The 14203-nt window shown below is 42.3% G+C and overlaps 1 protein-coding gene across 1 annotated transcript in view; it reads left to right on the forward strand.

The window, feature by feature from the left end:
* The first annotated feature begins 1148 nt into the window (after window positions 1-1148).
* Window positions 1149-14203, forward strand: part of LOC121571673 (rho GTPase-activating protein 20-like) — an 87108-nt gene continuing 74053 nt past the window's right edge. The window contains exon 1 of the mRNA XM_041883273.2: window positions 1149-1704. Within this exon, the coding sequence (XP_041739207.2) occupies window positions 1594-1704 (111 nt within the window). The 5' untranslated portion in view covers window positions 1149-1593. The remainder of the gene's footprint in view (window positions 1705-14203) is intronic.

Here is a 14203-nt window from a genome sequence, read left to right on the forward strand (position 1 = left end):
TTGAAGTGGTGATCCGACATCCACACTGATATGTCCGCCAGACATGCAGAGATGCGAGATGCGATTCGCCACCTGGTTATCAGAAGGGGGAAAGGAGAAAATTCATTGTGTGTCATCTGCGTAGCAATGATAGGAGAGACCATGTGAGGATTTGACAGAGCCAAGTGACTTGGTGTATAGAGAGAATAGGAGAGGGCCTAGAACTGAGCCCTGGGGGACACCAGTGGTGAGAGCACGTGGTACGGAGACAGATTCTCGCCACGCCACCTGGTAGGAGCGACCTGTCAGGTAGGACGCAATCCAAGAGTGAGCAGCGTCGGAGATGCCCAAGTCGGAGAGGGTGGAGAGGAGGATCTGATGGTTCACAGTATCAAAGGCAGCAGATAGGTCTAGAAGGATAAGAGCAGAGAAGAGAGAGTTAGCTTTAGCAGTGCGGCGAGCCTCCGTGACAGTGGATCACTTAAGCCTCTGTGTGGTGTTCAACAGCAGCCAGACAGTCATTAACCCCTTGTAACCCTGCCTGCTCCTCCCCTGATGTGCTAATGGACACCACACAGAGGCTTACGTGATCCACTGTCTCCTCCACTCCCCTCTCCTCTCCCTGGCCTCTCTCATCTACAAGCATAAATGGGAGGAGAGGTTGAGATAAGCGAATAGAGGACACAGAGAGAGGAGAAGAGCGATTGAAGAGCTGACCGGCTATAGAGGAGTTCTATGAGAAGTCACCCAGAGGTGGAGAAGAGTAACGTGTGGAATTTGGAGATAGCGCATAATCTGTTAAGTGACAGCATCCATACAGATATCTGCAATGATAAAGCGTGTCTATTTGTGTGTGTGTGTGTGTGCGTGTATAGGTTGCAAAGCAGTGACAAACACTGTCCCCCCCCCTCCCCTCCCCTCTCACATGCACACTCATCACCCCACAACTCTGTTGACCAGATTGGGGAGGGTGACCGGGCAACGAAGGGCGGGGGCAGGAAAGGGAGGGGGTGTGGGGCATTTGTGATGATTTGTTCCCTGCTTCCCTCCTTTTTAAAATCTGTATGGAGGGTGCCCCAAACCCCACCCCCTACCCCCCTCCCCTATCCCCTCCCCCCTGGCCTGTGTGTGTGAGCAGATCTTCCATCTGACAGAATGCTGAGCTGAGAGGGACAGACAGAGCTAGCCTGTACAGAGGAGCACAATGCCTGACTCACCCACCCGCACTGGAGCTACTTTGGATGGGACAACATGCATGGAGCAGCCAGGAGAGAGCCAGGCCAGCCAAAGAGCGGAGCAGTGGTTAGAGTAGCCAGGCTCTCTCCATCTACAAATGGAAGACTCTGAGTAATACGGCTCAGCTTCAGATATCCTCTCTCTATCTGTTCGCTACCAGGACCTGAGGCAGCACACACACCCAGACACTTGTTGATGTGAATGTGTGGGTAGGGCACGTCTGAGACGGAGGGAGAGAGGTGAGAAAGAGAAAAAGAAGAGAGGAGGGATACAGAAGTCAAGTTAGACAGACTGAATCTCAAACTCGCTGAATCTCAACTTACCTGTGACTGAACCGGTGTCTACACACACAGAAACTCAGACATACACCCAGCGGCGATGCCACTGGGACAGAAAAAGTTTGACATGGAGCTCTTAATGGGAGACGGCAATCCTGAAGACCCCAAGAGGGACAGGTCTGGGAGCTGTGTAGAGTTCAACCAGGTTAAAGTGAGTCAAAAACCAGACTACCTTACCTAACTCTGTTATTTTCTACCCTCTGGACAAACTTGTTCATGCTTTGTAATGGGGTATAATTCAACACTGGTGGCATGGGCCTTGGCAATGTGGGTTCAGGCATGTGTTTTGTTTTTAGATGACGCGTGGCGTGAATAAGAGACCTGTTGATCCAGTCTGGCTCACTAGCTGTGGAATTTGTAGTGTTCGTTTTGGGTTAACATAGTTATTATGTGAAGTACTCTGTACATTTCAGATAGATGGCTTTGGCTATCTTCTACCTCTACAGATTCTCAACTGAAATCTCTAAAGTTGCTAAATAATCTCTGAAAAACAAATTATCAATAGACTTGATATCCATAATGTCATGTCAGTCTCAATGAATATTTTGAGTGGCATATACAGTATCTTTGCCATACACTGTAATATGTGGTTTATTGTTCCTTGTGATAATCTGTGATCTTGCAAATGTTTATTATTAGGTACACCACCCTGTTCAATAAAATGGTTAGCTCCTACAGACAGTGAGTCACGTGGCCGTGGCTTGTTATATAGAGCAGGCAGACAGGCGTTGAGGCATTCAGTTACTGTTCGATTGAACGTTAGAATGGGCAAAACAAGTGATCTAAGTGACTTTGAACGTGGTATGATCGTCGGTGCCAGGCGCACCGGTTCCAGTATCTCAGAAACGGCCGGCCTCTTGGGCTTTTTACGCACAACAGTGTCTAAGGTTTATTGAGAATGGTGCGACAGCTCATTGATGAGAGAGGTCGAAAAAGAGTGGCAAGAATCGTGCAAGCTAACAGGTGGGCCACAAACAGGCAAGTAACAGTGCAGTACAACAGTGGTGTGCAGAACAGCATCTCGGAACACACAACTCGTCGGTTCTTGTCACGGATGGGCTATTGCAGCAGACGACCACACCGGGTTCCACTCCTATCAGCTAAAAACAAGAAGAAGCGGTTCCAGTGGGCACGTCATCACCAACACTGGAAAATTGAGGAGTGGAAAAACTTTGCCTGGTCCAACGAATCCCGGTTCCAGTTGCGTCATGCTGATGGCAAAGTCAGGATTTGGCGTAAACAACATTAGTCCATGGCCCCATCCTGCCTAGTGTCAACGGTACAGGCTGGTGGCGGTGTTGTAATGGTCTGGGGAATGTTTTCCTGGCACACGTTAGGTCCCTTGATACCAATTGAGCAACCCTTGAATGCCACCACACCTTGTAGAATCAATTCCTCAAATAATTCAGGCTGTTCTGGAGGCAAAGGGGGGTCTGACCTGGTACTAGATGGGTGTACCTAATAAACTGTATATGACTATATGTACAGTATGTGACCATATGTGACCGATTTGGTGCCGGTGCAGACGTTTACCCAGAGCCCCATGACTGTGGCTGTCTCTCTGATGGTAGTTCACAGGGTTACAGTAAAGCGTCAGGTGCCTTCAATTGAGCTTGGTAGCAGATGGTTAGGAGTGTGTGTGTGTCTTGGAATAGCAGTGAGTAGAACCATGGGGAATGCTGGTAATGAAACCCGAGAGACCTATAATGTCAAAACCATGCTGTGGAAGTTTTGGATTGGATTAGCTATATATTGACACCATGTGAGTTATAACAGTATAATACTGATCAGGACTGTTGGGGGGGCGTGAAGCAGGAACGTGCTATAGGTCTTCTATACGTTTTACATTCCAGGAAACATTTATTATAAAGTAAATGTAAGTGTGGATTGCATGTGTTAATGCATGGGCCTTGTCTCTCTATCTTACACACACACACAGCCTAATGTGTGCACATAAACAAACGCACACACAGTGTATGGGGAGGGGTGGATCCAATTGTTGCCTAATCAACAGGTAGATAACACTGATACTGTAACAAATATTTCCCCATGTATGGTCATTTTGTATCTTAGGGTGGATTTACATTAGTAAAATTGAATATGTCTAGTGAGATAAAATATGTCTAGTGAGATCTATCTCTCTTCAACATCAGATTTGCAGCTTTTTGCTGTTAACACTAGACTTGTGGTTTAAGCCATATTCCTGCTTCATGTTTGAGTTCAGCTGTTAGCATACCGTAAATACTAGAGTATACAGACAAACTAAATAAGGATAGCAATTCAAATCAATTTTGTTTGTTTTGGTCTTTGGCAAGGGGTTTTTCGGCTGTTTGTGCACACACATTTTTGGGGGGGAGGCAAGCCGAAGATCTGTAGCCGACATCTACACCCCTTCGTCGGTCATTGGTTAACAGTAGGGATTCTTCAATTAACTGTTTGTTGCCATTCAACGATAGACAACTTGTTTTTATGCAAATTTCTTCACTTGAGAAGTACTGCACCAGACATCTCAGTTAGATGTAAAATTGCGCAACTAAGATCTCCTCTGCAAAAACGTCAAAATGTATGACAGAATCTTGAGTTATCTTCGATTCATTCTGACTATTTTGAGGAAAGTGTATACTGGCTACGTCTTCTCAAGATGGACAAGCAGTACTATTGTCACTTTTTTCTTATTTTTTAAGGCAGTGGTTCCCAAACACAGTCCGGCTTTAAACTTACTCTTGAAAGTTGTAATAGTAGAATGTACAAGGTGCAATTTCTAAATTGGGTAGTGCATCATCAGTTCCTCTTGTCATGTTAGTCATTGCATACCTTAGAGAGCTATTTATAACTTGTCAAAAATGTCCAGATCAACTAGCCCATGTCAGCTAACGTTTTGTTATTTATGTTTTTTAGCCCATAGATATTGTTGTAATTTTTAAGTCACTCAGATATCACACGAATACACATTAGATATTGCAAAATGTATAGAATTGCAAGAAAATTAGCTTTAAAACTGCAAAATGTTCTTTGCACCCCATGACAAAATGTGTAGAATTGCAGGAAATAAGCTTTAAACCTGCAAAATTCTCTCCACCAACAACAGGGGTGTGAACATTTTTTTGTCACGAACAGTGCTTGTGCCCATAGAAATAGACGTGGCGTGTGCGCGCAGGGTGGGAGCGGGATGTTCCCCAATGCTGGAAGGGAAAAAGTCTGGGAACCCCTGTTTTAAGGGAGTATGCGAGAACACTCATTCCGTTCACCTAGCCGAGTTCGTCCAGGTGCCAGCCGAACCGAAGCATGCGGAAGCCTTTACACTGTACCACTCAGAGGGGTATGTGGTTTTGATTTTCTTTTTACATTTTAGTCATTTAGCAGACGCTCTTATCAAGAGCGACTTACAGTTAGTGAGTGCATACATTTTCATACTGGTCCCCCGTGGGAAACGAACCCACAACCCTGGCGTTGCAAGCACCATGCTCTACCAACTGAGCTACACGGGACTAGATGTATCAATCACCCCATGTTTTCAGGTTACGGAGGAGGGGAACGATGGAGGTATGGAGGGACAGTGGCGACCCGTCATTCAGGGCAGGTGGGGCAGAGCAAAAAAAAACATGCTTTTTTATCCTTGTCATATGAAGAGAAATTATAGATAAAACGTATCGGTGCTCATTGGCCATTGGACATAAACATTACACAACAAGTTGGAAATCGCAAATTCAACAATGAGTGGTTTGGAAGGAATCAGTGACAGTGGCTAACTGCAAGCATTGCAAAGCAATCACTAGCCTGCTATTCAGTGGCGTGACTGTGTGGTCCCAAATCTGGGATTAAGGGTCTCTTTTCCAAGTTTAAAATGATAAACATTCAACATTGGCCATGCTGTCAATGAAGCATGATTTGTGCCGCGCTCAAAACAATTGTTTTGGAACTGCGAAAACTTGACTTCAGTGAGTTCAAGACAACTGGGAAGTCGGGGAAAAAATGAGCTCCGACTGGGAAAATACATTTTGAACGGCCATCCAACTTGGAATTGTAAATTGTCTTTCTAGAGCTACGACCTGAAGATCAATGAAGTCATCATGATTCGACCTTGTTTTTTTTTCTGAGTTCCCAGTTGTCTTGAAAGCACCATAAATCCACAGAATGCCAGACTTTGATGACAAAATTTGCCCACGAAGGACTGCCACGCCACCTTCCTGTTCAAGTGAGCACAGCACAACAAGGTGAGTCCAAAAATGTATTGTATGCTGCTGCATAAATGATGTAATATGCCAGGGAGATATGTATACTGTAGTTAAGAAAGTAATACTAAGTGTATGTTGTGTAGTAAGCTATTAGTAGCCCATGTGCCTCACCCTAATACTTTGGTCTATTTTCCCATCTTAATTTTGACTTGGTGATGCACATGTAGCCTTTAACCTGTTTTAGAGAAATGTAATCATCAGATATTGTAAGAGCTTTCATTGTCTGCTTATATGCCCCCTTTATTTAGCCTACGGTTCTGACTTGGTGTACAGGGAACTCTAAGAACGGCCCATGTTCTGAATTCTGTCGCTGTACATTTCAAAAGTGCTAAACAAATAGTTATATTGACTACGTCTGTCCTAGCTCGCTTATTAATGTCTTAATCGAAATTACGGATTGCCTCTTATCCGCTTGTCGTCCCCTTATGCCATAGTTTGTACATCTCAATTGTCATTAGAAACCACATTTGTTTAAGCAAGTCAGCCATATCAGCTATGATTTTTTAAAAGGCAGTAAATGATGAAAACTGTTTCGCTGCCAGACAAGGCTCCGCTGATAGCCAGGTGTAGCAGTGGTAAGATGTTGGGACTGCTGTTGGGACAGCTTTATGTAGGCCCTAACAGTTTGTGGGCACCATTTGTCACTGTTATAGTGCAATTAATGTATTGTTTAGTGTTGTGTAGTGGCTTTGCTGGCATGCATCCCACTTTTTTTGTTTTGTTTGCCCCACCAAGATTGACATGCTAAAATCACCACTGTGGAGGGATAATAGAGTTTCTGATGAAATGGGCTCTGACAGCCCTTTGACAACTTTTGGACAACAACTTTGAGTACTCTGAGGATGGAGAGAGGGAGTAAAGGGAGAGAAGGGCGAGAGGGAGGGGAGGGAGGGGGGGTGGAGAGGAGAGGAGCTCCCTCTGCTGTTCAACTCCCCCCCATGACTACCTGTTGTGACACAGGCCACTGGAGAAATGGATAAAGGGCTAATTGACTATCAGCGACTGACATTGCAACAGAAAAACTGATGATGAACAACCAAATTTCGAAATTGCATCTTGTGTATTCTACTATTCTAACTCGCAACACTAAGTTGAGGGTCTCAACTTATTGTTGCAAGCCGCCAGTTGCCCATTCCTGATCTAGTCAATTTTAGATCCTTCATTCTTTCTTTGCAACATGATCTAGAGGTCAGATTGAACAATTAGACACTGACGAATGAGGTAGAGGGGTACGATGTTTGTTACTATGGTTTGGTTTCCATAACTCACACAGTTGTCTTCTATATCTGTTGCTCTGGAAGTATTACTCTGCGGCCGATGTCGGTGGGATTGTTTCCACATCGTAGTTGGAGTGTTGTGAGCCAAGCAGCTTCAAGATGGCCAATTAGATTAGCTGGTTTGAGTTGGGCTCTCTGGGTTGCTCCGCCTCCCAAGCCATCCATGAAGCAATTAGGTCATTAGGTTGGTTGGGCCACGGTGGTTTCTGCAGCAGGGACTCCTGGCTGGGGAATACTGTAGTAAAAATAATAATAATGTTTGAAGCCTTCACCCTCCCGCTGTGTGAAACCTCCCTGGGCAGCCTAGAAGGCGGTCCATTCACAGTGTTGGAAAAAACAAACAAACAGATAACTGACTTTCATGTGGACTTTTGCAGAATTCAGAGAGAGAGCAGAGAACAGAAAAATAACATTTTCCTTCAAGCACCAACAAAGCAATGGAGCATCTGGTTCATCCAGTGTGCTATACTGTTCCATTCTGGGATGTGGCAAATGATGGATGACAGACAGGACAGCGGGAAGGAGAAAATAGAGAGATTTTATTGAACACAGGAACATTTTGTGGGAGAGAGGGAAATCTTGTTTCAGAGTCTGAAGCCAACCAAAGAGAAGAAAACAACACTAGTGGTTTCTAATTCCTTCAACGGTTTAATTATGAATTAATTAGAACCATATTGCTGATAGTTTTATGTTTACGTGGACAGTTGGTTGCTGAGATGCTAAATTATTGTAATTACTGCGCTGTAATTAATATTAGCTTTCAAAGCATGTAAAAGCAAGGTGCTTTGTATCATGGTGCTTTGTGTCATGATGTCAGTTCAATCTCTGAAAGCTAACACAACACAGTGTCTCGATTTGACAGATTATCCCTGTACTGTGCCGTGGTTTAATATTTGTTGGTTTTCCCTTCTCTTCTTACTTGTCTGATTGACACTGCAGATAAATCCTGTGGTCAGTTCTTCAGCTGACAGGCAGATTTAAAATGTGCAGATATATCATATGTGTGGTCAGGGCAGCAGCACAGTCCCTTAGTGTCTTTCTCTGGAGAGAAGTGGCAGAAAGGAAACCCTCGTCTCTCATCTGTCAGACACAAGATAACCATCACACCAAAGAAAGAGAGAATGATATTTATTTGGTTTATTTCTTTGGTTCATTCCTCCTCTCTCATCTCCCTCTCTCTTCAGTCTTTTCATTTCTTCAATGTTATGAGAGGTAGATGGTGTAAATAACTTAATGGCAAAAGTCTTACCAGACTTGATACATATTAATCAAACAGGGTTTATTAAAAATAGAAGCTTACAAACAAATACTAGAACATGTTTCAGTATAATACAATACGCAAAAAAACTATATGTAGATTTATCAATAATTGCTGATTATTCAAAACTTGGGAAGCCTTCAACTTTTCAGCTGAAATAATAGATTTAAAAAAAATCATATAAATATCCTTAACCCTCCCGTTGTCCTAGGGTCTTCTGAGTGGCGCAGTGGTCTAAGGCACTGCACCGCAGTGCTAACTGTGGCCGGCAGGGATGTAGCTCAGTTGATAGAGCATGGCGTTTGCAACGCCAGGGTTGTGGGTTCGATTCCCACGGGGGGCCAGTATAAAAAAATATGTATTCACTAACTGTAAGTCGCTCTGGATAAGAGCGTCTGCTAAATGACTAAAATGTAAAATGACCCGTCACTGTGTTGAACCAACTTTATTAATTTTTTTATATTTTGGGGATCATTTGTGAGAAGGAGGCAGTGAGACTTTAAAGAAAGTATCACTGCCTCCTTTTCACAAATGATCCAAAAAACATACAAATTAAATAAAGTTGGTTCAACACAGTGGCGGGTCATTTTGACCCTAGGACAACGGGAGGGTTAAGCAAAAATATACACAAATAATATGTTGTCTGATGAATTTGCTTTAGAAAGGGGCATAAGACAGGGATGTCTTCTGTCCCCCCCTCCTGTTTGCACTGGCAATTAAACTGCTTGCAGAAATAAGTAGACAGGACCAAAACGTAACAAGTATCATTATTGGTAAACATGAATATAAATTAAACTTATTTGCCAACGATCTGCTGATATACCTGACTAATATTTAAAACTCAATGCCACCCTTGTTAAAAATATTTTCTGAATACTCTAAAATATCAGGATAAAAAATGTAAACAATGGCAACACAAAATAATAACTCATGATCTACAGCTATTCTTTAAGTGGACCACAAAAAATATGAAATACTTAGAATGCTTAATAAGTGACAACAAACAACATGCATAAAGATCAATCTTCCCATAAATCTTACAGGTAGAATGGACCTAAGCACAGGCTAGATTTCTAAAAACATGTTTTCACTTTGTCCTTATGGGGTATTGTGTGTAGATGGGTGAAAAAATATATTTAATCCATTTTGAATTCAGGCTGTAACAACAAAATGTAGAATAAGTCGAGGAGTATGAATACTTTCTGAAGGCACTGTATGTGTCTTTTGTCTCCTACAGTTGAAGTCGGAAGTTTACATACACCATAGCCAAATACATTTAAACTCAGTATTTCACAATTCCTGACATTTAATCCTTGTAAAAATTCCCTGTCTTAGGTCAGTTAGGATCACCACTTTATTTTAAGAATGTGAAATGTCAGAATAATAGTAGAGAGAATTATTTATTTCAGCTTTTATTTATTTCATCACATTCCCAGTGGGTCAGAAGTTTACATGCACTAAATTAGTATTTGGTAGCATTGCCTTTAAATTGTTTAACTTGGGTCAAACGTTTCGAGTAGCCTTCCACAAGCTTCCCACAATAAGTTGGTTGAATTTTGGCCCATTCCTCCTGACAGAGCTGGTGTAACTGAGTCAGGTTTGTAGGCCTCCTTGCTCGCACACGCTTTTTCAGTTCTGCCCACACATTTTCTATAGGATTGAGGTCAGGGCTTTGTGATGGCCACTCCAATACCTTGACTTTGTTGTCCTTAAGCCATTTTGCCACAATTTTGGAAGTTTGCTTGGGGTCATTGTCCATTTGGAAGACCCATTTGCGACCAAGCTTTAACTTCCTGACTGATGTCTTGAGATGTTGCTTCAATATATCCACATAATTTTCCTTCCTCATGATGCTATCTATTTTGTGAAGTGCACCAGTCCCTCCTGCAGCAAAGCACCCCCACAGCCTGATGCTGCCACCCCCGTGCTTCACGGTTGGGATGGTGTTCATCGGCTTGCAAGCCTTACGCTTTTTCCTCCAAACATAACGATGGTCATTATGGCCAAACAGTTCTATTTTTGTTTCATCAGACCAGAGAACATTTATCCAAAAAGTACTATCTTTGTCCCCATGTGCAGTTGCAAACCATAGTCTGGCTTTTTTATGGCGGTTTTTGAGCAGTGGCTTCTTCCTCGTTTTACTGTGGATATAGATACTTTTGTACCTGTTTCCTCCAGCATCTTCACAAGGTCCTTTGCTGTTGTTCTGGGAGTGATTTGCACTTTTCCACCAAAGTATGTTCATCTCTAGGAGACAGAACCTTCCTGAGCGGTATGATGGCTGCGTGGTCCCATGGTGTTTATACTTGCGTACTATTGTTTGTACAGATGAACGTGGTACCTTCAGGCATTTGGAAATTGCTCCCAAGGATGAACCAGACTTGTGGAGGGCTTACAAATGTTTTTCTGAGGTCTTGGCTGATTTCTATTGATTATCCCATGATGTCAAGCAAAGAGGCACTGAGTTTGAAGGTAGGCCTTGAAATACATCCACAGGTACACCTCCAATTGACTCAAATGATATCAGAAGCTTCTAAAGCCATGACATCATTTTCTGGAATTTTCCAAGCTGTTTAAAGGCACATTCAACTTAGTGTATGTAAACTTCTGACCCACTGGAATTGTGATACAGTGAATTATAAGTGAAATAATCTGTCTGTAAACAATTGTTGGAAAAATGACTTGTGTCATGCACAAAGTAGATGTCCTAACCGACTTGCCAAAACTATAGTTTGTTAACAAGAAATGTGTGGAGTGGTTGAAAAACAAGTTTTAATGACTCCAACCTAAGTGTATGTAAACTTCCGACTTCCAAACTTCCAACTGTATATGTGACATGGATTTCTGTCTTTACTTTTATCTGATAGGAATTTGAGCACTGTGAAGTTTATCTACCGGCTGCATTTTCACTTTATCATCACTACATGAGAACAGAGAGCAGATAGTCTTTCCACAAGTTTGTCTCATCTGTTGAGGAGGGAGGCAGAGAGAGACTGAGGGGAGGGAGGGAAAGAAGCCCCTCTTCTCTTTTTGAAAGAGAATATGGAGAGAAACATAGGGGCCTCCCCCTGATTATTAGAGCTATTTTTAGCATGTGAAGGTTAGTTATGTGATTACATTATTTCTCCTCAGGACCAGTTTTCCTGCTATGGCAACAAAATATTTCATTAAATGTGGATGTTTAGAACTTATCGTGTGTGTGTGTGTGTGCGTGCGTGCACGCATGCAAGCATGAGCATGTGTGTTTTTGGCATGAGGCCCACTAATAAATATAACTGTCCATTAGTCTCTCTTGTGAAAATCTTCAAAGAGTCCAACTGTTAGATTTCCCCAGCCCACACATAGAGGCAGAGAGAGGTGGAACTCCCACTGTGGAGTTGAACTAATTCTACCTGACTCCTACAAGAATCAAAACTTGACATATATAAGACAGACCCACTCATGCCCATCAGAACCCAAATACATCTGTGTAGGCTTTTAGGTGCTAGAGTGTCCTCTGCTCACACCCCCATAACATTTATCTGCAGCACCAAAGGTAACATGCTCGCACATTCTAAACGCAAAGAAAGGCACATGCACATCTTGTATTCACATTCCTAAGGTGCTCTGAGGGAATCCATCTCAAATTCCCACTCTATCTTTTCTGAACTGATAAACAAGGGATATCACCACCTCCTAAGTCTTCCCAGTAGCAGTAGCAAGTTGCTCTTTGGAAGCAGAAGCTCCTTTTCTGGAACAAAACCTTTTGATCCATCCATCAAGAGCATTACTAACCTTTGACCCTACTGAAAGACACACTGATTCCAGCGCTAGCTGTAACAAACAAACGCAACACAGTCAATGCACAATCAAATAAAGAATAATTAATATAACTTAAATAAAGTCTTGCAAACTTCAGTCATTGGGGTTTTTCTTATCTCTCGTGGACACACTATGTAAACATACTGTATATGTGTCATGATACAACTGGATGTGTGAGATAATGAGCAGCATTAGTTCCGGTGCTTTGGACAAATCATGATTTCGCAGGTGTGTTAGCATCTTTTGAATTTTGGAAGGGGAGGGGACATTTGGCCCATAGACTTGCCTGTAACTTGCAAAGAGAGGGGATGGAGCTCTTTGTTCCGGTTCTGATCCTCGTTCTATCTCTTCTCTTAACACGTATGGATCCAGAACTTAATCGAGCATCTGCCCAATTACACAATACTTTAGTTCTGGGTTAATCGAGATTAGGGATTTTCTAACCTAACGTAGCAGTCTTGACTAAGATAAAAAACAGTCGTGATGTTCTCTTCTGCACTATTCAACCAATCCAGTAAATGTGGAGGATGAGTTAAGATGGAGTGTCGCCTTGTTAACGCCCAAAAGCTGAAGTCAAGTCACAGGCGCTCGATTCATTTCCCCTGAAAACCGGAACATCCTCTCGTTCATCCCTCCCACCTCTTCCTGAAAAGCCTGACTCGCATAAGCCAGTCACAATGGCCATGTACGAAACCTGTCTTCCCTACTACTTACTAAAACTGCATTCTGTGTACTAATCATACTACACACTATTTAGAACATACTGTTTAGTAAAAATGTATGTACTAAGCAACAAATATCAACATACTAGACTCACCCATATGGAGAATGTGTCATCTAATGTGCAATTGCGTTATTTCCCGCCATTCGTTCATTTTGGTACAGCGCGTCCCCTTCTTATTATCAGCTGATTATCAGCTGCTGGCAAACATGTGGATCTGAAAGACAACTCTCTTCCTCAATAGTGTGCAGCAAATTCTACTACATGAAAAGCTGAAAAGATTATGACGTCCTGACATTTTAAAGCATACAACATTTTTTAAATTTCACATACTATAAAACATTCTGTTTTCGCATACGCCAAATAAGCATACAACATTTTCTACATTTCACATACCAAAAAACATTCTGTTTTCGCATACCCAAAATGCCTAATATTTAGAACGCAAGTACGGGTATTCGGACATGGACCCTCAACACAATCCTGTCTGTTTCAAACACTCATGTAGCCTACACCACTTATTTAAACCTCTGTCCCAGTGGCGGCCGCTGATTGGCTGAATACCCATGGGGCGAGGTGTTTGGAGTTGTCAACAATGCAGCATGACAGAAATATAATAGCAAGTTTTTGAACTACTGGTATTCTATAGTTTCTTTATATAAAGCGATCTGTACATTTGAACAACTGCATAAATACATCTGTTTCACTTTTGCATGTCAAAAACCGAATGCCCACTGCTGCACATGCTGCCACTGTTTTGAACAGATTAGATTATACTATTTAGAACGAGCAGCCAGCTCACATCACCAACGAACGAGTGCAACAGGGAGAGCTCAACAAGCATGCAGATGCAATAAGTGAAAACACATTATCTAACTGGGGATAGCTAGCTAACAATGTCACAAAGCATGATGCGCTGGCCAAGTAACTTTCATTGTGAAACTATTTCCGAGTTAGTCAGATATTAGTTTAGAAAGACTTGAAATTGGCATGGGAGCTAACTAGCTAGCAAGCTAGCAAATCAAATCAAAATCAAACTTTACAAGCCCTTAACCAACAATGCAGTTAAGAAAATATTTACCAAATACACTAAAGTAAAAAATAATAAAAAGTAACACAATAAAATAACAATAACGAGGCTATATACAGGGGGTACCGGTACCGAGTTAATGTGTGGTTAGTCGAGGTAATTTGTACATGTAGGTAGGGGTAAAGTGACTATGCATAGATAATAGACAGTGGGTAGCAGCAGTGTAAAAACAAATCTGGGGAGGGGGGTGTCAATGTAAATAGTACGGGTGGCCGTTTGATTAATTGTTCAGCAGTCTTATGGCTTGGGGGTAGAAGCTGTTAAGGAG

The sequence above is a fragment of the Coregonus clupeaformis genome, chromosome 40 (assembly GCF_020615455.1).
Source record: "Coregonus clupeaformis isolate EN_2021a chromosome 40, ASM2061545v1, whole genome shotgun sequence".
In the NCBI taxonomy this organism is placed as follows: domain Eukaryota; kingdom Metazoa; phylum Chordata; class Actinopteri; order Salmoniformes; family Salmonidae; genus Coregonus; species Coregonus clupeaformis.